We start from the raw sequence: 26,219 nt of genomic DNA, 5'->3' as shown, positions 1-26,219 counted from the left end.
TATATACGCTGTGAGTGTGGAGTATGGAAGATGAGGGCAATTAAAAGCCATGGAAGGTTTACTGAAAGAATCTATGGAGTTGCAGTATAGGAGATGTAGGATCCAGTGTCTTTTAGATCTTCACATGGGACCAAAATTCAGGACATTTCAGACTCTGCTGCTCCAATTTTGACCATTCTTTAAAAAAAAAAAAAATACACTATATCTTTTGAGTCCCCACACTTTATGGAAGTGCAATACTAAATCATTGGAGTACCCCTTTAAGACATCTTACTACATAATACAATACAATACAACCATAAAACCTCATGTAATATTTTTATTTTGACTGTGTGGCTGAGATTTTGCTTCAGCTTAAGTATCATCATCTCACAAACAAAACGGATGACCTTTATATCCTCATATCTACTTTACACAACATACAAAATGATACTGCTCTATATCAAAATTCAGTTAGCAAGAAAAAGTTTGGGGGTCCCTGCTGCTGCCTCACCAAACCCCGCCCAGTAACAGGCGTGGTTTGGTGAGGCAGTAGGCAGTGCCCTTCCCTCTCCCTCCCTCTGTATATCCACTGGCTGTCACAGCAGCGGCTCAAAGACGAGCACTAACGGCAATCCACTCTCCACGGCACTCTCACCTTTCTCTGTACCCGTCTACATCCCGCAAACATGGACCTGGAGACACCGATGTGCACGGCGCTCTTGCTTCCCATCCTCCCCGCGCTCTAGCTGTGCGCTCCCGGTCCGAGACACGTCCTGCTGCCGACCAGAAGAGGACTGTTATTATTTTGTCGGTTCGCTGAGACATCACTGTGCAGAAGAGAGAGAGAGAGAGAGAGAGAGAGATACAGAGGACAGTAGATTCTGAGCAGCAGAAGACCACACAGTCGTGACAGCAAACGGCCGTTTCAGGATATCGGGCAACTGAGAGCGGCTTTTTGTGTCCTCCATCATGGCGAGTGACTCTCCAGCTCGGAGTCTGGACGAAATCGACCTTTCCGCTTTGAGGGTGAGATGATGTGACTTACTTTTTTTTTTTTTTTTTTTTTGTAATTTTATTTTTTAAGCTTGAAATTTAGCCTCATCTGAAACAAACCGGTGTGTGCGTGTCGTGCGCGCGCGCGTTTCTGGTTCTCTTTGCACCTGACAGCGCTCCATGAATAGCAACCGGCTGGAGAGCAGAGGAGGAGGCTGCAAGAGGCGGATGTGTGGGAGACGGGCAGCCAGGCCGTCACAATGTGTCAAATTATAGATCAAATTATATATAGACCTTAACTAATATGACATCTGGCTCGCGCTGCTGATGCCATATCTTCATTCATGTCAGTAACAGGAATGTTGATGGTGTGTGTGTGTGTGTGTGTGTGTGAGTGATGCTGAATTGAGGTTGTTGCTGGGATTCTGCTGACCTGGATAGGGGTGTTTGTGTATCTATTTTTCACTGGGCCAGCCTATTATAGGCCCATCAGCCTTGATTCAGACAGTAGTGGAATTTAACCTATTTTTCTCTCACACTGCTGATTGTCCAGGCTTAAGTGTGAGAGAGGTTGTCCCTTGTTTTTAGCCTCAAATTGTTATCTTTTGCAGAGTCCCCCCCCCCCCCCCCCCTCCCCATAGTGGTAAACTAGTTTCCCCTCTTGCTGTTTTTAATGCTCGTTGTGTGTTGGTGTGTGTGAGTGTGTGAGTGCCAACCTACCTGTAGTCAGTGTAGCCTGTTCTCCATCAAAGCTGAAGCCTCGCATGCTGCAATAGCCAGTTCTTTTGTTCATCCAGTGTGTGCTGCAAACCATAACACACACACACACACACACACACACACACATATATGGACAGACATACACACAAACAGCCCTTCTGCAGTTGTATTTATGCGTGGATACCCATGTTTTCGCCTCACTGGGCATGGTGTGTTATTCTGAGTGTGTGTGTGTGTGTGTGTGTGTGTGTGTGTGTGTGTGTGTGTGTGTGCGTGCTTTTAATGTGTGGGTGTCTGCCGGGCTGATAGTCAGCTGCACACAAGTAAGGCATGCTGCACATGAGAAAAGGGCTTCAGTTAAAGACCTGTTTGCTGCTGCTCACGCTCTGAGCGACAAAACCACATCTCACACACACACATGCGCTCACACACACACACACACACACACAATGCAGTTGTTGTCTGCCTGCTTGAATTCACCTGTTTCCTTCTCTGCTTGATTACGCCTGCATGTCCATTCTTATACCATTATTCTCTCTTTGCTTGTCCCTTTCTCTTTGTGTTTTGCTTATCTGTTCCCTGATTAAATGACAACTGTTCATCTATCTAACCCGCATGCTCTTCATCTTTCTCTCCATCAATTTTGTCGCCTGTTTTTCCAGCATCTTGTCTGTCTGACTGACTGAATGCACTTCCCTGTCTATTTGCCAGCCGCTCTGTCTCTTACCATTATCTCGCTGCCCACCTCCCCTGCATGAAAAGTAACGTTCACAGAGGAGGTGAGTGATGTGTAGCTAACAAACATTACTTCTAGGGTTTTACATGTATGTACTGTAGCGCGTTTTCGCCGGCGGGGAGGTAGAATGGAAAGGTGAAAGAAAAAGAGGAGGGGAGCGAGAATGAGACAGACAGAGAGGAGATGAAGAGGAGGGAAGTGTTTGTACATTATTGGGAGTCAGCCCATGCATGTCCTGTTCCTTCAGAGGCGTGATCTCGAGTGCATGTCTCTCACCGTGACTCAGAAGCGGCTACAAGGACACACGCGCACATGCTCATACATTTGCATTTTACATGGCACGGTCGCGTATCTGAAAGTATGCGTGTATGTGAGACCGTACGTATCTGAATATGAAGCAGTCTCATCATTAGTGATCATTTGACACCTGTATGTGCACACTCATAGATTCCTTTGGCTAAGGTAGTAACATAAAAACCCCCTTTAACCCCCATGACCAGCCACTGACCAGTAATTATAAGCTTTAAACCCAAATAACCTTTTAATGGAGTTAATGAAATTTGGGTTTGAATGTTTCACCCAGTGTAAACATCATATAGCCTGAATGAAGAGTTGTAACAAGCCAAAATAAGACAACATATGATACTGTCAGATAGTGTGGACTGAAATATTTTTTCCATATCTAAATCTACTCAAACCCTTAAGTAGATTTAAGTAAGAGGTAATATGTTTTATAATATGAGGAGTTTAAGTAAGATATACCACAGAGATGTCATTTTGTTCTCTCTCTACAGCAAATGGAAATCCCAGCTGCTAAGGAATTTCTTTTTCCATAATGACAACATACATTCTCATGGTAAACACCATAGACGTTCTCAGGAAAGCAAGACATGCCTGGACTGGACCTGTCTGTTTACAGCGTACACTCCCATTATTGTTTCAGCGCTACCTCTGTCTCTTTATGATTTTATCTGTACTGCTCCCCTCCTGCTCCCCCCCCTCATTTTTCCGTCTTTTCATTGTGTGTTTTGACTTATCATGATAAGACACACACACACATACACACACACACACACACACTCAGATGAGTGTACAGTCAACCACTGGACAGACTAGACAGGAAGTAGGTCAGCTGGCTCTGACGATGATGAGGTGGGGAGGAGGGATGGGGGGTCATTATAATACTGGCATTGGTGGTGGTGATGATGGGGGATTGTGTTTGTGTGTCTGTGTGTGTGGGGGCGATGGGGGCGGGGGGTGGGGCAATGGGTTACTCTTAGGCACAATGACCATCTCACAGACACACACATGCACACACTGATACACAAAGCCACAGACAGATAGAACTGAGTGGGAAGTAGAATGGAGAAAGAAAAGTGGATTCTCATGTTTGCTGTCTCTGCACTTTCTCTGTTATTCTCTCTCCCTCTCTTCCCCATGCCTCGTCGGCTTTCTCTGACATTTGCTGTTGTCGCACATCAGCCCCGGCAGCACCTGTATAGATGCCGCATGTTTCACTCAAGTGGGAAAGGCCAGAGTTGGAGCCAGTCTCGGAGATGTCATCTCTGTTTCTCTGTCTCGGCGTGACTCAGAATGTCAACCTAGAGAACAGAAGAGGCCGAAACATTGTGGTTTTCCTTTTATACAGACAGTGGTTTTTATCTAAAGTGAAACGGACACGCGCTCACACATGCAGGTCAGAGGCGTCAGAAGCACGGGTTCGTGCAGTCAGCTGACGAGAGCAACAGATGGTAAACCAGCAGGAAGTATAGCCACAGCATCACACACAGACACACAAACGCACACACTGGCAGTAGACTAATGTGCTGTGCAGGGACTCAGGTGTGAGATCTGAGATGAAAGAGAGAGCAGGTGAGGATGAAGGGATGGTGACATGGTCGGGGAAAGACGCAGCAGGATACAGCGACGGATTCAGAGAGAGAAACGGGACGTGTGAAGATGAATGGAGCTTAGAGAGATTTAGAGGGACAGCGAAAGACAGAGAGAGCAGAGAGAGAAGAGGAAGACAAAGTGACAAAGGCTGCACTTGGGCTAAAGGTGGAGATGTGACCAGTGACTAAAGTAGTCCAAGGCAAAGACCCCTCTCCAGATCTCCCTCCCTCCCTCTTCATCCCTGTTGCCCAGTAAGGCCACATTCCTCGGCCCTTCACCACGGACACCATAGTAACGGGGCCACAGCAGTGCCCAAGGCTTACACAGAGCTTATTCATGAATAGTCTATATACTGTATGGCAGTCTGTCGCTGAGAAATGCCCCTCTCCCTCCCACCCTCCTTTCCACTCTGCCTGCCTGCTTCTAGTTGACCTATTTTTTCCCCCCCAAGTCACTGATGGAGCCACATCAAGTCTTTAATTCTCTGCTATACTTATACGGGCACTAAGATATATGCACAAAAATATACCAAATTAAATGAGTTATCACTGACATTATGTCCTTTCCCTCTACTTGCTATCATCAGCTGATTTAGGAAAATAGCAATTCAGCCTATACCAAGTCCAGGAAAGAGTTGTTGTTCTCAATTTTCAGGTTAAGGGCAGGTTTTCCTGGGAATATTCTCTCATGCACAGGAAGTTATGAAGTTTGTGTTTCCAGCAAAAACACCAGTGGTTTATAGTTAGTGTAAGCACAGCTTTTGAGCAGGCAAAGGAAGTGCAATTTCAAGGAAAGAGACATCACAGTGTCATACTTTGACTTTCAAATTTTCTTGGAAGTGCAGTGCAAAAACAGCACAGCAATATCTGCTTATCAGAAAACACGATGCCAAAAGAAACCAGCAAACACAAACATAAAACAAAAGCTATGATCCTCCAGATTATAACTTTTTAAACTGTAATAAGTATGCATCATCTTGCTTTAAAGACATTTAATTATATATTAAAACATGAGCATGCACAAGCACACACTCTGTAGCACACTGTTGTCCTTTTTCTTTCCTCTCATACTCAAACACATGCATAGTGTACACACACACACACACACACACACACACACACACACACACTTGATCTTAAGTGCTTGAAGGAATCATGCGCATGTAAACAAGTCCATAGTAGGAGATGAATCCCTCTGCTGTGTTTGACTTCCTTGGTGCAGGGCAGCGAGGAAAGCAAGATTAATTGAAACGACACAGGGAGAGAGCGTCAGGCAAAAATTGAGAAGAAAAGATGAATGATGAGGGGGATGGAAGGATGGATGGAGAGATGACAGGAAAAGGTGTGAGATGACAAGTTGGCAGAGACGGATGGAATGCGAGAAGCGAGGAGCGGATGGGTTCATTAGCATCGCAGAACAAACTCTGCAGCGTGTATCGTCTCCGGCAGGCTGTAAATCTGTGATTAAGGGTTGACTCCTGTTAATGGTCTGGGTGAGATGTACTGGGAATTAGGCTACCACAGCATCTCCTTGTAAAAGCAAGCATTGGTGAGCTGTGTTGTTAAGTGTAAGTGGTTTTATAAGAGGCAGACCTGGCCCCAGCATGACTCCTATCATCCTCTTAGGGTCTCTAATTCAATCCACCTCACTTCTCTGTAATTCACTTTCTATAGACACTAACAGCACTCACCTGGCTGCACAGTCTAGTACACAGAAACATAGATATACCATAGATACAGAGTAGACCTATATGAAAGAAACAGTCAGGGTGGGTTTTAAAACACAATTTATTAGCTTTACAAATACTTTTTTCCCCTTTTTTGTTATAATGCATTAAATAGCATTTTGTAGCACCCAGACGATTCATATCGTGTAAGCTAAGGTATCATCACTCTCCGAAAAGCATGCGTAACCCACTTTGTAATACTTAAAGCAGCATTAATAGACTTTTTGTGGCCAGTGGAAGGCAGTGGAACAAGCTCTAAACACATCATTGACATATATCTGCTTATACAGTTGATATGGCAAATGTCTTGCCTATTTACATATCCACCAGACACAGAGCAACGTTAGCATTCATTTTGAGTTATGTTTCTGGCCACCTGATGACTGTTAGTCAGTCAATATTAACTCTTCTTTTAGTTTTCCTCTCCACCAACTTCTTAGGCAAATGTCTGGTACTTTAGCTGCTAAATGCTCCACTATGTTCACTAGCAAGTGGCTGACTGTCTGTTTTGGGGTTTGGTGCTGGGCAGGCAGTGTGCAGTCGAGTCTTTTTGCTGAAAACGGATGCCTGTTGGAAACTATTTTAATGAGGGCGGTGAATCAAAACAGTGAAGGTTACAGCCCATAAAACCAAAACAATGAGCTGAAAGACACTAAAGCACTTGGTAGAGCAGATGAGAACTGCAGTCATTAGTCCTCTGTCACCTAAATTGTGGTTGGTGCAGCTTTAATTGTAATCATTGTAACTTTCAGGCACAAACTATACCACTCTGTTGCAAATCCCATTATCTAGCATCTATGTAGGCTAAGCTAAACTGAATCTTGAACCTTTTGAATTTGTGAATTGATATTACTCACCTTTTGAGGCTAACCACAATCTTCATCACATAAATTTGTCACACTAGTGTTGAAATGATTAGTCGATTCCTCACTTCGGGCAAAAGAAAATAAATGAATGAACGAATACTTGGATAATCAGTCAATTAGTTACTAAGTGAGTAAGTAATTCCTGAGGCAAAACACCAACCATTTGCTGGTTCCATTCTCTCAAATATGAGGATTTACTGCTCTGCTTTGTGTTGTTTTTTGGACTGTTGGTCTGACAAAACCAGCAATTTGAAGACATCTGTACACATAGAGGCAGGCAGTAGGTAGTAGTATCAACATGCAGTAGATACTGTATATAATGTCATAAGATTTTTCATGAATACAAAGAACAAATTGCTTGTGCTTTTGTCTGTAAGAGTGCAGTTTCTTTTGAGATTATAGTTTATCTCTTTAGTAATTTGGGCCACTGTGCACCCTCACAGATTAAAGCTCCCACATCTGCACTGATTTATTTCAGTTTTTTAATGGAAATCTAATTTTCACATATTGCACAGTTGGTGCAAAAACAGCCTCTCTATCCATCTTACGCTTTATTTCCTACTAATCCACGTCACATGTTGATATTGTTAAAGTGTGTATTTGTGTGTGTGTGTGACAGACTGTGATAGAAATGTTTGGACTTCAACTGATAAGAGAAACCATAACTGATAGATATCTCATACCAAGCCCTTTATGGCGAATCAGTTACATTTCTTTGGTAATAAAACTTCCTCTGATCTGCAGGTTACAGAGATTTCTCTGGTATATTTGTATAAAGTAAAGGTGATTAGATAAGAATACATTCATTAGTCAGCAGGTGTGGGTGTTTGTCTTTCTTTTGAAGGCACTTCAGTTCAAATATTTACCTGAAAAAATATAAGGAATGGCTCTGGCACCAACCATTTGTGCACAATAGCCGTCTTGGTATGATTTGGCACAATGGATCAGGAATTTGTGCGGCAGCCAGAGACAACGAAACAAAAATAGATTCTCAGGTGTTTCTCATGTTACATGTACATGAGGAAAAGTCATTTCATCCGATGGAAACAGTATTTCTGTAATCCAACGCTGAAATGGTCACATTGACTGACAACATAATAGTCAGATCAGAGAGAGAGCTACGAACAGATGATCATTGTTATATGTGTTGATCAGGATATGAGTCACATTTGTTATTGCTTTGTTGACGCACAGATGTGTACTTTCAACTTCTCACCTACAGAAGTTGTGGCACGGTGTGGTGAAGAACAAATACGTATGTATGCAGTGTGGTGATAATCCCTTATCATCTTTGAATGTGGTTTTGGTGATCAGATTGAATATGTTCACACCTTTTATTTACCAGCTGTGATTAGATCACTGAGATGGATTTTAATGCAGAACAGCACCAGGATTAGCTTTTGGTTAGGTAAGAGTTAGGGTCAGGAATGTAGTGAAGAGGATTAAGGTTAGGTTGAGGAATGAAAATACGAATGCAGTCAGTAGAATTCCTCACACATGTTGTAAAGTGGCTTTCACAAGAACTGCAGCCCTGCACTCTAAAAGCTATTATTTATAATGGCCTGTGCCTCTCATGAACCAAGACCTCCTGTTCAGAGAAAAGAGTGGATTCAGTGCTGTATTCATCTCAGTGTCCAAAGTTCGGTCGTACTTTTGCACAAAACCCTTCTATGTCCAGGAGAAATGGCAAAAAAAAATAAGCCACTAATGAAGTAAAAGAGGCAAAATACTTTTTTTGCAGAATTTTTATGTGTGGATGTTCAGGGATGTCAGAAGAAATCCTGTCTTCTTGTTTTATGTTCTACTAGGAGTGTGTAAAAAATTACAATGGAGATTAAACGTCTGACTATTAAATGTCACGCTTTGAATTTTGCAAGATAATGTTGCTCTTTTTCACACTTCTAGATAAGTGGTAAGTGAGGTTGGACAAATAGTTCACGATCTTAAAGACACTTAAACGTAAAATCGCTGTTGTGATGTGTGAAAGCCTTGCTAATGAAACTTTTCTTTAAAAACATTCTTACAGAAATGAAGGGAAGTCATGCTCTTTTGTGGGTTTGGAAAATTCTCAGATGTCAGGTCTGTTATGAAATAATTTCAAAAAAGTAAAAAAAAACAAACAAAAACCTGCACCGTCATCACATGATGGTGCATGATTCACATTTTGGAGATGTGTCTGTGTTTTTTTTTTTTACCATACATCACCTCCCAAATGCCTGATAGTCATTCTTCCTCTTGTCAGCCGATTTATTTTGTTTAATGAGCTATAATTAACGTATTTCTGTTATTCAGCAGCTTCACACAGACGCACAGTGATTCATCGGCCACCGGTGAGGTCATGTGGCAGTCATGTGACGCCGTTAAATGCTCAGCAGGAGCACAAAATGAGAAAGGGGAAGGGGGCAAAATTGCTCCAGTCATAGGGAACTCTAAACCACTGATACACAGGCGCGCACATACATAAGCACAAACGCAGACACGCTGACAAAGCCTGGCGCACGCTGAGAGCTCATTCTGCAAGTGGCCTATAAAATATGAATGATATCGTGCTATATTTTTATCAGCAAGCCTAAGGACATGTATGAACTGGAGCAGCAAAAACGCTCTGTTTCTCTAGCCATAGCACTCATTCTGTATGCTGTGCGTGGCAGAGAAGGAAGCTCCACATGCATGTCCAGTACTTGTGGTGCCTACAGTATATACATATGCATTTGTGTGTGTGTGTGTGTGTGTGTGTGTGCATGCTTTGGTGTTATCTGTGTGGTTCTGTTGTGTGAAAAGAGAAAGAGAGTGCATCCTTGAATGTGTCTTGGGAGTTCCTGTCAGAAGTTTGTATGCAGCTCTGAGAGTAAATTCACACAGCTGCCAAACATACACACACACACACACAGTTGGAGAGAGACAAAAGAAGTGAGGGGAGGAAAAAAATCTACCTGCATAAGCTCAAGGCGTGATGGCAACGCAAACAGCCACACTACTGGATGCTGCTGTCTGCACTGCTGAAAGTGGCTTGCAGTCTCTCTCTCTGACTCTCTCTCGCATGTACACACGCATTTAGTTAGACACACACTCTTCATTTCATGCCCACTCATAGTCGTTAGAACATTTGAACGCTAGCACTCGTGTGGGAGTGTGCTTTTGGCACAGTTGTTGAGTGTGTGTGTGTTTGTGTGTGGTTATGAGAGTGTGAGAGAGCGAGACAGCGGGAGGATGTACTTGAGACGGAGAGCGAGAGAATGAGTTTGTCTGCCTTTTTGTGCACGTGCTTGTGTGTCTTTGTGTTTGCTGCACACAACAGAGAGAGAGAGAGAGAGAAGGGTGAAAGAAAACGACAGGAAAAGGAAGGAGAGAGCAAGAAAAAGCACAAGGCCCTGTCTTCAGAAGCGGATGACAGGTTGACAGGTCTGCTGAGACCCGCAGAAACTAACATATATAGACAGAGCGAGGGAGAGAGGGATAGAGAGAGACTGTGAGAGAGAGAGAGAGAGAGAGGAAAAACTGAGAAGGAAAGATAGAAAGTAAACATGTACAAGGATACAGTATTAAAATATACACTTGCAGATACCGTGAGCATATACACAGTATTAAACTGCAGGGCCCAAAATGCACATTCGGGTCATTTCCTTCTCTATTTATGCATGTTATGACAGCAAAATTATCGGAAAGTTCAACAGAGAGGCAGAAAGTGAGAAAGCAACAAAAAGAAAAAAAACAAAAACAAGACAGACTGTGTACGAAAAGATGCAGGAGAGAGATGTGATGAGGCTAGGGGAGAGACAGGGATGGAAATAGAGTGCGTGTGTGGCTTTTCAGAACGGAAATAAAAAGATGCTTTATTGAGAGGGGAATACTCTGTGAAAAGTGGGTATCGTGTAATATCATCTGTTCTCCAGCTTTGCGTGAGTCCCAGTGCAGATCTACACAATGGTGCGGTTTATTTCAGTGAATCAGCGACGAAATAAGCCTCTAGCTCTGCCCCAGTCGAAGATCTCATCTTTAAACACCTTCTCTGGCTCATCCGAAGACGCATTCTACTTCTATCAGAATCATTTATAAACACTATTTGTATCTGACCCAGTACAACTGGCTTTATGTCCAAGGCAATTGACATTACAAGCACTGTATAGTGAGAATTGCAAGAGTGCTGATATTGCATATTTACATACACTGTGGATATGAATTTTTTCCAAGACTAGCTCTTCTGACACCTTTGGCTGAAAGAACAAGGTATAAACCTGAAGAGATTTGCGACTGAGACAAAAAAAAAAAAAGGTATGTAAAGTTTACAAAACTTTCAAATGGCAAGGACACACTAGATGAAAAGATACTCAACAGAAGCTGGTAAAACGCCTCAGTGGTTCTGGGACTCTGTTGAAACGAGAGAAGCGTTGTAAAGAAAGACTTGTCCTGGACAACGCCGGTTGGAGAACAGAAGCTGGTGGACCAAAGAGAGTGTGAAAGAGAGAGAGAAGGAAAGAGAGGGTGAATACCAGCTATTGTTGGAATGCCGTAGCAACATGCGGCAGAGTAGAAGGGGGAGGTGTGTGTGTGTGTGTGTGTCTCTGTGTATGTGTGTGTGTGGGGTCAGTGAGTTTTATGCTCTATTCGAGCTGCTCTGTGTCAGAGATGTGTTGAGTTCTGTGTTGGCAACCCAGCGACTGTTGGTTTAAATGATTAGCTAGTCTGGACACAGGCCTAAAACAATCCAGCACTGCATTTCAGACCAATGTGTCAACACTCGTAGCGCTCAGTTGGTTGAGCAACACTTCAGTACCGACTGGGTTAGAGGTACAACTCCCATAATTGTTCAAAATGCATGTACTTTGGTGGTGCTTTGAGTTAAATGCTAACATCAGAATGCTAACATGCTCATAATAACAATGTGATCATACTGATGTTTATGATGTTTAGCGTGTATATTTGTTCATGTTCACCATCTTAGTGTAGTGTGTTAGCATGCTAGCATTTGCTAATTAACGATTAGTAGATTAAGCGACTACCAAAGTCATTAGGAGCTCGGGCGGTATCTATTTTTTCATACCTTCATACCTTCCTGACATTTCGCCAGGGTATACGGTATATGACAGTATCTGTGCTTAACAAAAAAACAACAAAAAATGTAAAAGCTGAGCTGCTGGACGTCATTGTTGCATGTATGACACTGTCTAGCCTACAGTGCTGTGTGTCTAATAGAGCTGCTACAGTACTGATTTTTTTTTCCTTATCACACAAATTAGCAAAGCCATTCAAACCGTCATAGTAAAATAACCACCGCCATAAAAAAATAATTTAAACCTTAGATGTTATAAAATAATTGGTTCCTAAATACCATGTTAGCTGGAATATAAGGCAACCCTGATTATTAGACGACCCCCCCCTTTTCCAACACCTGTTTTTGGAAAAATACTTTTTGAATATAACTTACACCGTAGTATAGTTACTTACTCACACACTCTCCGAACAGGCTCTCGGAGCAGTCAAAAATTATTTTCACCGGCAGTTAGCATTTATACGACTGCCAGTTTATCTTTTGAGCTCCTTATTATCTGTGACAGCGGTATTTGACATATTCAGTTTCTGCAGTTTATTTCCTCCTTGGCAGAAAGACACGTTACACAAGCCTTCAGAACTCCTGCAGGTTAAACTGGACTAACGAAACACTTTCAGTGCTGACTAACTCTTAACACACTCACTATAAACAGACTTAAAGACACTTGCTAGCTTAGCAACATTAAAGCTATAAACAATCCATAACATAACACTAGTGAGAATGAATGAACACGTAATTGTCTAGAGGAGTGTCTGTATTTTTGACATTATTGAAAATCATACTTTGGGGATTTCTAAATACTCTGCTATACCGTAATACCTTGGTACCACTCAAGCCTATTAGGTGACATCATCTTGGAACCATGAATGTCTACAATATTTTGGGTCAATTCATGTAGTAGATGTATAGATATTCCACTGGAACATGAATGTTCATACAGACTTTCATGACAGTACATCCAAAAGTTGTTGTGATATTTCAGTCTGGACCAAAGTGTCTGGACCGACCATCCAACTTTGCCATCCCTCGTGCCACGCCGCTAGTGTGGTTAAGAAATTGACGTCATACTTTATAATACTTTATAATTCTTTAAATCCAATTCAATATACACTGAAGGGTTTTTAACATTATTTTTGAGTTGAATGTATGAATTAATGCTCCTGTTAGTCCTATTGATCATAATCCCATCATGTTTCCTTTGTCTTTCTAGGACCCTGCTGGGATCTTTGAATTGGTTGAACTCGTGGGAAATGGCACATACGGACAGGTGTACAAGGTAAGATATGCACATAGACTGATATCCATCTTTCTGATAGTATTCTCTGTATCATATCAGCTCTTACGTATTCTCCAGAAGTGTGTGAGACAAAGAATAGAAATATGCATTGTGACTGAAGGAAACAGAGAAGACAGGAGATAAAAGCAACGCACAAGCTTGAGAGAAATGGAGCGAATGTAAAAGAGACTTAAACGCAGAGAGGAGAAACAGAAACTGGGACACGTTAAAGTGATTTTAGGAGAAGTTCCTTTACTCCTTTTTCTTCCTTTTCTCCCTTTCCCTGCTGTATTTACATGTCTTTCTATACATCTACACCTTTAGATTAGAGAGGGAAAAGACTAGACTAGAATAAAATCTGTAGGGGGAAGTGGGAAGTGCTTGTTCTTAATTGGTGTCTGTTGTGACATCACTGTGGTTTGAGGTTTTGCTGTCAGCTGGACTCAGCTGTTTCCCGCTGTCGTTCAAACACAATTTTTCCGTCCATGTCATTGTCTGAACTTCCTCTTCCCTCCATGTCGGCCCATCTTTCTCCAGTCCTCGCTTCCTTTTCCTGATGTTGCTGCCTCATCCTGCCACTCTACAGCAGCCTGTGGCACTTTGTTCAATCACCTATGGCTGGAATAAACATGTGTTTGTTCAAATATCTGAAGATATAGACATGTGAAGGCCCCCGTGAGCGCATGTATTTTGTGCGTGTTAGATTGTGTCTAATGAAGCAGTGAGTCAAGGTCAGGTGGTGATGGAGAGGAGCTGTTCTTACAGCAGATTGGACCAGATGAAAGGTCAGGCAGAGGTTGGACATGACTCTTCACTCTCCGAGAAATAATCTGCGTGTGTGTGTGTGTGTGTGTGTGTGTGTGTGAGTGAGTGGGACAGAGGGGAGGAAAAAACACAAAAGGAATGGAGAACAGGAGAGTTATGTGTATCCATTTATTGCTGACTGTGCTGTCTTGGTGAAAGTCACGGCTCATTTACTGGCTGACATTCAGCCAGTCTGTTCCTATACATTACAGAGCCACAGAATGCCTATGGCAACAGCAGCGGCATGTTGGGCCTGTAGCCCATACAGCTGATCCACACTGGTTTCTGATTGGGTGTCACACAGTGTATAATACTAAATGGAGTCAATCGTGAGGTTCATACTATTACTTCTTACTACTTGGCAGCTCAGAAAATTACATTTGTACGATTTTCTTTTCTGTTTTACACCTATGATGTTTTGAATGTGTCCAATAGATATTTTAATGAGCTTTGTGGGCCAAATGCTCATTATATATATGGAAATATGCAAGGAAACTTTAAGAACAAATATTCACATACAAGCATGTGCACACAAAATACATTAGAAAGTAGAATTAAAATGATAAGTGAGTAAATCAGTTACTTGATCGACAGAAAACAATCACATATTAATCGTTAGTAAAATGAATCACTACTTGCAGCCCTAATATAGATATAAATCTTAAATTAAAAAAAAGCAGAAAACATGCTGAAAATGCTTTGTAGTGCTCAAATTGCCCCTTAAGTACTACACAAATAGACACAGATGTGAACTGGAAAAAATGTGACTCATACATACAGATAAGGAGCGGCGTCACTTGAGCAAAAAATGCCATCTATTTTAAATTCCTTATGCGGTTGAGATCCCCTATCTAAGTAAGCAGCCTGAAAAGGATCAACTTCTTGTGAGCAGGTGAATCTTTCAGTCACAGACAGAGAAGATAAATTGACCTTCAGTCTGCTAGGTATTAGTGAACTGGAATTGCTCTGGCTCTCTCTGAACCATTTGAGACACTTGTTATATCAGAGAAAATAACATAAGAATATCATATATACCTCTGGACTACAGTATTCCAGTCAAAATCAATGAATCGAGTGAACACAGGTGGACTTTGAATTTTCGCTCAGATGTAAAGATTAGAGACAGATGGGCTGTAAATATGATTTTTACTCCTTGCTGTGATTCCAAAAATAAATTCAATTTGCTCGGTGGCAAGGGGCCAGTTTTTCTCTAATGTGTCTGTGATCATACACTGCAAGTTAACAAGTTGTGCCTTGATATTTTCTTTCACGCCGATGTTTGCTGCAGCTGTTTGCAAAAGGGAGAATGAACAGACAACTCTAGCATATACAAACAATCTTTATACCTTCTTTATATAATCTTTTTAGTTTGTTCCTTGGTGAATTTGTTGGGAAATTTACGCAGATACATATGAGATAAAAAAGGTTTTAATTTTACTGAAATTGACCGTTTACTTCTGTGGATAGGCAGATTCAGGCTACCTTTGGGCTTATTGAAACTTTAATTAACCAGTCGGAAGTGAAAAACGCGTCGGTTAAAAGCTAACAACTATGACATTTCTGAAGCAATCATGATTGCGGAGATCTAAGCTTTTCAATAGGATTATAATATGAAAACATGTCAAAACAAGGAGCAGTAATGGGATACTTTGGTGTTTTTTCTGCAGCAAAAACAAGACCAAACCAGTCCACTGCATTCTGCTGCAGTGCATTTTACTCGGTGGACTATGTGTAATGAAGCTAGAGATATGTAGGTTTATGTGTACCCATGCATGCATCCCTTTTGTGTGTGTGTGTATATGCGTGTGATAGTAATGGCCAGCACAGTGTTTTATGTTATTGGTGATGGAGGGCCAATAATGTGCAGTGTAGCTACAGTTCTGTGTGTCTGTGAATAAGAGATAACAGGTTTATCAACAATTCCATTACCCCATCTAGTTAAATGATACAGATCTGCTCTGTGGTGCTCTTCTCTCTCTCTCTCTCCATCTCTCTCATTTTTTCCCCCTCTCATGCACATCCAAAAATTTCATCTCAATTAAAAAAAAAAAAAAAAAAACATCTTGAAAAGTTGTTCCAGGTTGTTGTTTTTTGTTGCAATTTCCCTGTCAGCAAGAAATAGTTTGGCCGAGAACAGTGATAGACGAGTAGCCGCAGCGAAAAGATAATTTTAGCTTGACTTCAGTTTCTCTCTCTCTGCCTCCCTTTCTCATCTTACATCTCCATGGCAGTTCTGTTTCCTTGTTTTTCCTCTTCTGTATATTCATCCCCTTCACTTCTTCATTCCTCGCCTCTGCACATTTCTCTTATCAATATGTAATCACGTTTTTCCTCTGGTAACCCCGTTTTTTTTTAATTTATTTATTTTTTTTTGGGTTGAAACTTCCCTGTTGAGCTGTACTTAAGGGAGCAGCCTGTGCCTACAGTACGCGTGTATATATAGCTTCTACTGGCTGCTCTAAAAGGGCCATAAATAGAGAACACGGGTAATGCTGAATAATTAAACACATTCTCTCTCCACTTTCCTCCCTCTCCATCTTCCACTCTCTCTCTCTCTCTCTGTTTCCTCCTTCAGCTCTCTCTCTCCCTTTTCTCTCTCTTACTGTTGTCACTCTCTTTCTCATCAACTCCCTCTGTCCGCTCCCTCATTGGTATTTCCTCTCTTTATTTTGCCACGTCTCTCTCTCCTCCACTCTCATCCCTCCAGCTCTCCCTCCCTCTCCTCTTTTTTTTTTTTTAATTTCATCACGCTTCTGTTCCTCTACTGTCTCCCCCCTTTCTCTTTTTCTTTCTTATGGGTGTGAATATTTGATGGGGCTTATGGGAATTGCAGTTCTCCGAATTGAGGAAGCACTCCTCGCCTCACACATAATGCCACAGTGGGGTGGGAATGGGGACTATCCCTGGGCAGCCACTTGCCGAAATGCTCCTTGGCTGACTGACAAGACGACTTATTGACTGACAGGCTTATTGATTGGCTAATTGATTAATCACAGCTCCTCGTCATTCCCGCGGGAGAGGTCATTTTTCTCCTTGATGGATGCAAGGACAAGTTTAGAGGGCAACTAATCATATATCGGTCACAAGAACACAAATGTGGCACTGACACACACATTCACACACATGCACAACCACGTGAACGATGACACATTCAGCCCATGGTCTCATCGACTTGTCTCCTCGGGTTTGGCAGCAATGAAACATTTCCGGTGTTTGCGTGAATTTGTGTGTGTATGTGTGTGTGTGTGTGTGTGCTGTTTTTCACATTTCACATAGTTTCTCTCCATGACTGTGCTGTATCCATGCAGCAAAGGAGCAGGAGAAAGAGAAGAGGAGAAGAGGCGACCAATCTTTTTCTTTCTGATGACAGAACACATCCACTCTGCTCCTCCTCAGGCGAAGTGCTCCGCACTCTTAAAATATTCACCAGTCACTCTGACACACACACACACACACACACACACACACACACACACACACACACACACACAGCAGAGCAAAAGCGATGGTTGGGGACCTGGGCCGTATGGGCTTTTATATGCTCACCCACTGTGACAGCAACTCAGTACAAAGAGCAGCTCTGTGGTTTCCATTTACTGCACTGGTGTGCGTGTGTAAAAAGATATGTTTGTGTACATGGGCTTCAAGGAGCATGTAAGTGGTGACATAGCCTCATGTCACTGTGTTTGTTTCATGCAGTCAGGAGTGACGGTGGTGTGTGTGTGTGTGTGTGTGTGTGTATGGTCCTGAACAAGATGAACAAGATTTTCTTCTTATCATGGGTTTCTGTTATCTTTCAAATTGATGAACAGATGAGATGGCACAATGCAGAACGGAGTCATGTGCAGTTATGACCTCGTGTCTTTGCTGATATCATGATAATCTTGTTACCGTGGCAATCCAGGGTCTCTGGATGTAACGGATGGGACGAAGATTAATGTAAGGACTCACAGAAATGCTTCATCTTATTAACCAACAACACCTGTATCTTTCTCTCTTTCTTTCTCTCTCTGTGTCTATGTCTCTTGTTTTGTTTTTACCCGCAGTGTCCCTGTCTGTTTTGCACCCAGGCCAACCTCTCCTTCTCCTGCCTCGCCTGCCCTCTTAAGAACCACATAAAACTTCAAAGTTATTTTATCTTCCTTATCTGCTGGAAGTCACGCCGCAAAGGACTGTGGGAGATTTTTTTCTCTCTGTATGCCCGCGACGCCACTACCACACATACACATTTGCACGCCAGGCACACACAAACACACACACACACCTCAGAGAAGCAGCGTGAAGTGTGAAAGCCTGGCATAAGAGACTCTGAAAAGGAAGGAAGATAGAGTGACTTCATTTATTCCTCTTTGTTTGATGTTCTGAACTCCTCCAGCTAGTGTTTCACAGCAGGAAAGAAGATCAAGCAAGCAAGCATATACAGTGTGTTTCTCTTTGAAAGTAGTCAATGATAGATTATACTAAAATGGCAACTTGACAAATCAGCGGTCACATTACATTTTATACTGTCTATGTTATTTCCTGCTCTGTACATAATTTTTTATTCTGTTTTAGTTTAACTTATTTTTTTGATCAAAAGGTTGATATAACCAAAACTGTCCTGCATCAGTCACTCAGTACTACCAACAGAAGGATTGACTGATGATTTATTGATTAAATAAATAAAAAAATGAGGAGAAATCAATAGTCTAATTGGAAAACCAGAAGCTTGTAGAAGTGTGTAGGATTTAGGGGGATCTATAGGCAGAAATGGAATATAATATTTATAAGTATGATTTAATTAGTGTATAATCACCTGAAAGTAAGAATTGTTGTGTTTTTATTAGCTTAGCTGAGCCCTTTATATCTACATAGGAAGTGGCTCCTCTTCCACGGAGCCTGCCATGTTGCACCTCCATGTTTCAACAGTAGCAGTAGGTTCTTTTGTGTTTTGCGTGAGTTCCGCGGCCACTGTAGGTTCTCCTACCTGTTTTGAAAGGGAGGGGTATACAGTTAGTTGCAGTGTGCAACCTTACTGCTAGATGCCACTAAATCCTACACACTGGTCCTTTAATTGGTTAAAAATAGCAACACAGTAATGACAGGCGCACTTGGATTTGTTCGTAAGCAGTTAGCAGGTTTTGAAAAACAGTGAAACATCTGATTACACTTACAGTATATTATAATTGTATCTTAATTTTTAAAGGATGATGGTTATATTCTTTAGTTTTGTTATTATCAACATACCCTATGAAAAGACTAAAACCAACAATGTGTTTGTCCATCTCTTAGTACTTTCTGACTTCTGCAGCCTCACTCTGACCCTCAGTCCCAATCCTGTTTACTTCCACTGAAAAAAATGGAAAAGAAAAAAAGAAAAAACACATCATGAATACACTGTATATACTGTCATCTAGATAAAGGATGAGAAATTCCCAAAAGAACTGGGAATGGTAGTTTTTAGAAAACATTGCTCATACAGGAGTAAATAGTGTATTTGTTGAGCACTATACGTGCCATCGCGAGTATTTATGGCAGCAGGACAGTGCTTGTGAGATTTGTTCAAAATAAACCACAGTGCCCATGTTCCATGTAATGAAGGAATAAGTTATGTAACTGCAAAGGTGTGTCACACTTATCAGTGAGGAATATCAGACTTTGGTTGCACAATACTAATCTTGTTGGGATCAGAGCATTGTTGGTTTTGATTTCATCCTTCATCCATCATTATTTGACAGTTAAAAAAGCAGAACATGATTAGACTTGTTACATTTTAACAATGCAGATTGAAATGTAACAGATACAGTATATGCAATGCTGTCATAACCCATTCATTGTTGTTGTTTTTTCCTTTGAGGAAATAATCTGTACCATGATATACTTATACTTAATATAATATAATATCAGAAGCAATGAAAGTTGATCACATAGGACCAAAACATTCCTGTAAATAGGGACACAAATCTGAATGATGATGATAATTATTTGCAAAGAGTACAGTGGATGTTCACTTCTGTTCGACTGAGCCCAGATACAACTTTTGTGCCATGACTGTTACTTTAAAAATTCACCAAAATTTTGGTCTCTGAGTCTCACTCTTGTTCTCGCACAAGGGGAGAACATTACTCATTCACACAGCCTCCCCTAAAAAATGTATAAGCTAGTCATGCTTACCGTATCAGTAAATTGCAGTTAGCGTGGTAAGGGGCTGACACATGTAAATGAATAAAGAATGTAGTTCTACATGGTAGCCTTAGTGCTAATGGGGAAGCTGTCAGAAGGTCTCAGCTGGGCGTGTCTGCAGGCTATAAGGCTCGGGTATTGTTTGTGCTCATGTGTACAATAAACGGATATGTGTGTGTGTGTGTGTGTTTGCCTGTTGCCATATAACTACTGTATTTCCCGGGTGTAGACGTCGTTTCAGTTGTTTACAGTTTGACGCCGTGTCATTGCTCCTTTTGTAGTTTGTCTACACACACTCACTCGCACACACACACACGTACACACACACACACACTTCAATCTCTGGAGTCCTTATGAATGAAATGTGAACCGTGACTGAGGTGGATGTTGCTTGTTTCCGTGGGAACAGCAGATGTACTCGTTCTGCCTGTGTGCGGTGACACACACACACACACACACACACACACACACACACACACACACCTGGCAGTGTGTTCATTAGCCTACATCCTCACTTTGTCTTCCCCAAGGCCACATGCCCCACTTACCCACAATGCACTCCTGCCACCCAGACCAGGGTCAATTAGCCATGCCTGATGTCAATAACAATCTCTCATTCTCTCTCTGTGTGCCTCTCTCTCTCGTTCTCTCCTCTACTGTATGTTTTCCAGTCGGATTCCCCTCTCTTTAATTGATAGTGTGCACTGTAAAGAGCTATTTAGCCAAGGTTTTATTCCCACAGTTAGAACTACTGCCCATCAATAGTTAAATCAATAACCTATACCAGGCCTGGCTCTCTCTATTATTCTTAATTGCCTCTGATCTCTGCTTTTTTCCCTGTGAATGTGTTCTTCTCACAGCCTTTAGCTCTTCATTTTCATTCTCTACCCCTGCTCTCTTCCATCCGAACAACTTCTCATATTCATCTTTTATGTCCTTACCACACTCTCCTTCCCAGTGCCCTCACTCAGCTGTTTTTTTCTCTCTCTCTCTCTCTCTCCTCCGCTTTTTCCCTCTCTCACCTCCGCTCTGTACAGTAAATCAGCTTGGCTGTTTGTTTGACCTCCAGAGCCGCCAGAGCGTGATGCCGATGTGCTGAACCTGCCGCTTTGCCTCCTCGCCGCAACCCTCCCCCTCCTCCTCCTCCTCCTCCTCCTCCTCCTCCTCCTGCTGCACCTCCTTTTGTAGTGTTCCCTCAGTCATGCACACTCTTCAACTCTCTCTTCCTCCAGTTCTGTGCCTGCTTGTTCTGCAGATGTTGTAACATCGGGGGGGAGGAGGAGGAGAGGGAGGCACAAGACATTAGGCAGTTTGATTTGAAATGAGAGATAAGTGGGTGGGTCAGTGGCTAACTGAGTGAATTAGTCAGTGAGTGCATTTGTGAGTTAACCTATGTAAATGAGTTAGTGACTCAATGAAGCACTATGTTAGTCTGTGGAAATACTGTTGTGATGGTACAGAGTTAACAGTTTGAGAGGGGGGGGTCATACCGCTGTTTAGATGGATTTCAGCTAAAAAAAAAGGACATTTGTGTAGGTTACGGTACATGTGTTGATATGTGTGTTGAGTTTGTGTTTCATTTAATCTGTGTCAGCCTCAAATGCCTACCATAAATAAGCTTTAGACACACACACACACACACATGTTCATCCAGCGAGTGGTTATCCTGTTAGGGTTGATTTATTTCCATCACATCAAAGGAGATATTGTGATGAGGACAAGCTTTTACTGTCTTCTATGCATAAACAGAAACACATACACATGCCCGCAGATCCCTTTTTACATATATAGCATTAAACTGACCATATTTCCTGTCATGAGGATGGACTTACTTGGGCTTTGTGTACAGTATCTGCCGTGTCATTTCATTTTCTAGCACCACCATGAGGACTGACAGATGTGACTATGTTGCTTATGATCAAATTTGTGTATTTGCCTTTTTGCAGAATTTCTCTTACTTTCAACCATGTGCCTGCATTTGAGATTATTTAGCGTCAAATCCTTTCATTGACCCCAGATTAGTCTGTTTTCCCCAAACATTTGTGTGTCCACTGGCTTGTTAATTAGCTTGTTTTTTGTACTGCGATCAGGCAGGTTAATGAGCTGTATTTCAGACTTGATAGATTATTGTTTCAGTAGGCTTTAGCTGATAACAGGGTTTCATTCAGAGTGGAATCAACACATGCTGGCTGTCTGTCGCAAAAATTCAGCTTCTCTTTTCTGCAACTACCTACCCCCCCCCCCTCCCTTCAGCTGTCAATAAAAGCCCTCTGGACTATTCTACAGATCATTGCGCTCATCTTTCTTCCTCTCATCTTTTCTTTTTTCCTTTCATCTCCTCCGTCGCTCTTTCTTTACTACCTCCTTTTCCCACAAGCTCCCCGCTTGTATATGTTTCCCTCATCTTCACTAGCTCTCGTTATATCTCCTCTCCTTTTAAATCTCTTCCTGTCTCAATTTGTGTCTCTCCTCTCTCATGTGCCAGTGTGTGAACAGCTTCAGGGCGCTTCTATATTTCCTGGGCAGTGCAGTAGTAGATTGGAATAGAGGCCTTTGTCACTTTTATTTACTGCCTCACTGATTCCCCAACAGTGTGTGCGCTTGCGTGTGTTTGTGGGCACTTGTCTGCATGCATTGGTGTGTGCGTGCGTGTGTGTGTGTGTGCGAGCACGTGCGAATGCGGAATGATTGCAGGTGTTTGAACTGCAATGAGGTGTGTCTCGGAGTATTGGTTCCCTTATTTCTTTGGGATCCTTGAAGCAGAACTGTGTTTGTTACGTTTGTTTGCAGAAAGTGGCTTTAATTCAGCATTGCAGCTCTGGCACCCGCTGCTGTGCATGCTGGGATTGTAAGCCTACAGACTAGAACCAGTGGTTGTTGATACTAGGGTACAGACTGAAACACTGCTTGTCTGAATTCTTCAACCCTAACGCATCTGAAATACAGTTTCGTATGTGTTATGTATGTGTGTGTGTGTGTGTGTGTGTGTGTGTGTGTGTGTGTGTGTGGGTATGTGACAGCAATGTGTAATCTCCCTCTAGGACTTGCTTGTCAGAGTAGAAACAGACAGAAAGAAAAATGTATAGAGTGAAATCTCAGGGGCACATCCCATAGCGCACTTCTCCCCTATGATACCGTTACCATGCCAACAGGCCCTATGCCAGGAGAGCATACTTAGATGCCATTCATTGGATTCTTGCTTGATGTTGGTGTCTGTTGTGTGTACGTGTGGATTACCGCGACGGCACAGATTAGGATTAGGGTGTGACCCATTTCCTTTTAACAAAGAGTTGGCATCACAGTCTGTTGTTCCATTGGTGTGTGTGTGTGTAAATATATGTGTGTTCATATGTGTGTATGTTTGCTTTTGTCTTTCTGGGTCATTTGCAAACAAGTGACATGAAGACTAATGCAAGTGGAATTCATGGTTGCATAACATCGCTGAGTTCTTCATAATTAATGAAAAATGAAAATTTTGACTTTTGTACTTATATGGTTTCTATCTTGCAAAATTCAAACGGAGAGTTAAAGGACCATGTTGCAGTTCATTAACGCAGAGTCAGATGTCAAAAAGCATCGCATTTAGGTCAGCTAAGTTGTCAGAAAATGAAACCTAGGTGACAAATGATAACAAGCATTGAAAGGATCATTTGAATTTGGGTGTTGCTCGTATTAAAAGACTTCCTATTTTGGCAGCCAACTTCACAGATGTCGCAGTGTCCTTAAACACACTGACAGGTAGCAGGTTTCCAAAATGGCTCTGCTTGCAACTGCATCACCATGATGACAAAAAACTGAAAAAAAAAAACCCAAACTGATAAATAATAGCAGCAAGATGATTATTATGATTGACTGGCTAACATAAGAAGGTTTCATGTCTCTGAGTTAATTTTAATCATAGGGAAATGAATGAAACCAAGGGCTCCCTAGAAAGTAGGAAATCTATCTTAATTATGGTAGGCTTTTGAAAATCGTCCCAAGTAATGAGATTTGTAGTTAATGGGCTAAAACATGCATAACCATAGTTATGGGTGTTTAAACTTTTGGTTTGTGCAAATGAAAGTCAAATAAGGATCAAATTGAAACCACAAGACAGTCATTTAAAAGTAAAATTTGGACGGTTTTCTTCTGACCTTGCAGCTTGGCCACACAGCCGGCATGCACAGAGGACAGATGCGCTGTGAAATTCAGCTGTCAGCGAAGTAGTCTTACGCTCATCCATTCCCTCATATCTGAATCACTTCCTTTTTCCACCCTCCTTTCCTCACCCCATCCTCACCTCTTCTTCTAAACAACAACTCTCCCATATCAGGACAATAGTCTCTTATTCCCTTTATTCTCTTTCTTTCTCTGTGTGTGTGTGTGTGTGTGTGTGTGTGTTGACGTGTCGTGCACACTGTACTCTGGCCAGCCAAGACTGTTGCTAGGCTACGACAGGAAGTGTCCTGCATAGTAAATGTGTCCGAGAGGGGGGGTCTGTGTAATTGACTTGGCAAGGGCATGGATGCGCACACCAACAAACAAAATGCACACACACTGTGTAAAAGCATTTCTTTCTTGCTCACACGCACAGACACACCTTGGGCATTATGATATCCACCGGCAGGCTGTATTGAAGCAGTGGTTAGCATGTTGGTCCTGCCTAACTGAGGCTGCAAGCTGAGAATGATGAAGAGATGCTTCCCTCTGCAGCCTGCAGTGCTTGTGTGTGTGTGTGTGTGTATGTGTGTGTTTGTTCCCCTCAACATTCAGCTCCATATAGCAGCAGACAAATCGTAAAAGAGAATCACACACACACACACAACCTCTGTTTTTTCATCGTCAAACACACATCATACCAAGTACCTCTCCCCATAGACTCTACTTTCACTTGGCAGGTGCAATTAATCAAAATTATGACGTGTTGATGATAATTACTGGATTAGGTGTACTTTGTGTCATTCTGACACCTCCCTCATGCGGCACATGAAAGGGGACAGCTGAGATGAGAGATGAATCAGCACCATATAACATCGGACCGTCATTGTGTCACAAGAAAATGTCAGTACAGTGTAGAACATATATAGACAACATGGTGAGTGGTTGACTGAGTGTGGGATTATACAGATGCAAAATTGAGGATTTTTAACATGCTGAAAAAGGTGATCAAACAAAACAAGCAACCTGAAGATGTCACCTTCAGTGCTTGAAACGAGTGAGGAACATTTTTGCATTGTTTACAGACAAAACAATTGTGAAATCAATCAAAAAAGTAATTGACAGATTAATTGATAATTAAACAAATCTGTGGCTTGCTTTTTAGAGCTGAATCAACACTTTTGTGACACCGTTAAACATTAAATCATGGAGAAAAAAAAACATTAAAAGCTTTACAATGCTCATATTTCTTGCTATGGTATTTTGCTGAGCAGCTGTTTGTGTTATTGTGTCCACCTCCTTTGCATCCCTCTTGTTTTTGTATAGTTTTAACATCTAAGTTATGAAATCATAGTTGTGAAAATGCTGGGTAGAAGCTTCATTGCCCACAAAATCTTGTTTACATCTACTCAGCTGTCTCTGAGACATCACAGCTGAATGAACAAATTAACAGCTGAGCAAATATCACAAGAAGACTCTCTTGTTTTTTCTTCAGATTTAATTGTGTGATTAAAAAAAAAAAAATCAAATCACTCAAGGCACTGTCCTCTAAAATAGCAAATATATTTTTAAACATTTATACTAAACGGGTGTAAATGACCCCGTTTTAGGAAAGCATACTTCTTACTCCTGCAGGGATGACGCTAAGTAATGACTCCTCCGTGATGCGGCCGCCTGAAGGCTGATTGGAGATCAGTTTGGTATCAGTTTGCTGTCTCCATCACAGCATGGCCATCCAAGCGGAACGAACGTAGTCAATTTGGTCTGTTATCGCTCAAATACACCTGGCCTGGCAGCATCGAAACTCCTTGTAGGTGTGTGTGGAGTTGGAGGTGTGTGTGTGTGTGTGAGTGACATGTTTTGCTATCCTATTT

General features: G+C 41.9%; 1 protein-coding gene across 4 annotated transcripts in view; it reads left to right on the top strand.

The window, feature by feature from the left end:
- Positions 1–554: 554 nt before the first annotated feature.
- Positions 555–26,219, top strand: part of tnika (TRAF2 and NCK interacting kinase a) — a 61,641-nt gene continuing 35,976 nt past the window's right edge. Inside the window, exons 1-2 of one of the 4 annotated variants that reach the window (XM_067613503.1) lie at positions 555–1,008; positions 13,177–13,242. In XM_067613503.1, the coding sequence (XP_067469604.1) occupies positions 952–1,008; positions 13,177–13,242 (123 nt within the window). In that variant the 5' untranslated portion in view covers positions 555–951. The remainder of the gene's footprint in view (positions 1,009–13,176; positions 13,243–26,219) is intronic. The other 3 variants (XM_067613504.1, XM_067613506.1, XM_067613507.1) reach the window with 3 other exon arrangements.

The sequence above is a fragment of the Thunnus thynnus genome, chromosome 16 (genome assembly GCF_963924715.1).
Source record: "Thunnus thynnus chromosome 16, fThuThy2.1, whole genome shotgun sequence".
In the NCBI taxonomy this organism is placed as follows: domain Eukaryota; kingdom Metazoa; phylum Chordata; class Actinopteri; order Scombriformes; family Scombridae; genus Thunnus; species Thunnus thynnus.
Note: the sequence above shows the minus strand (reverse complement) of the source record. Positions and strands in the feature narration are given on the sequence as shown.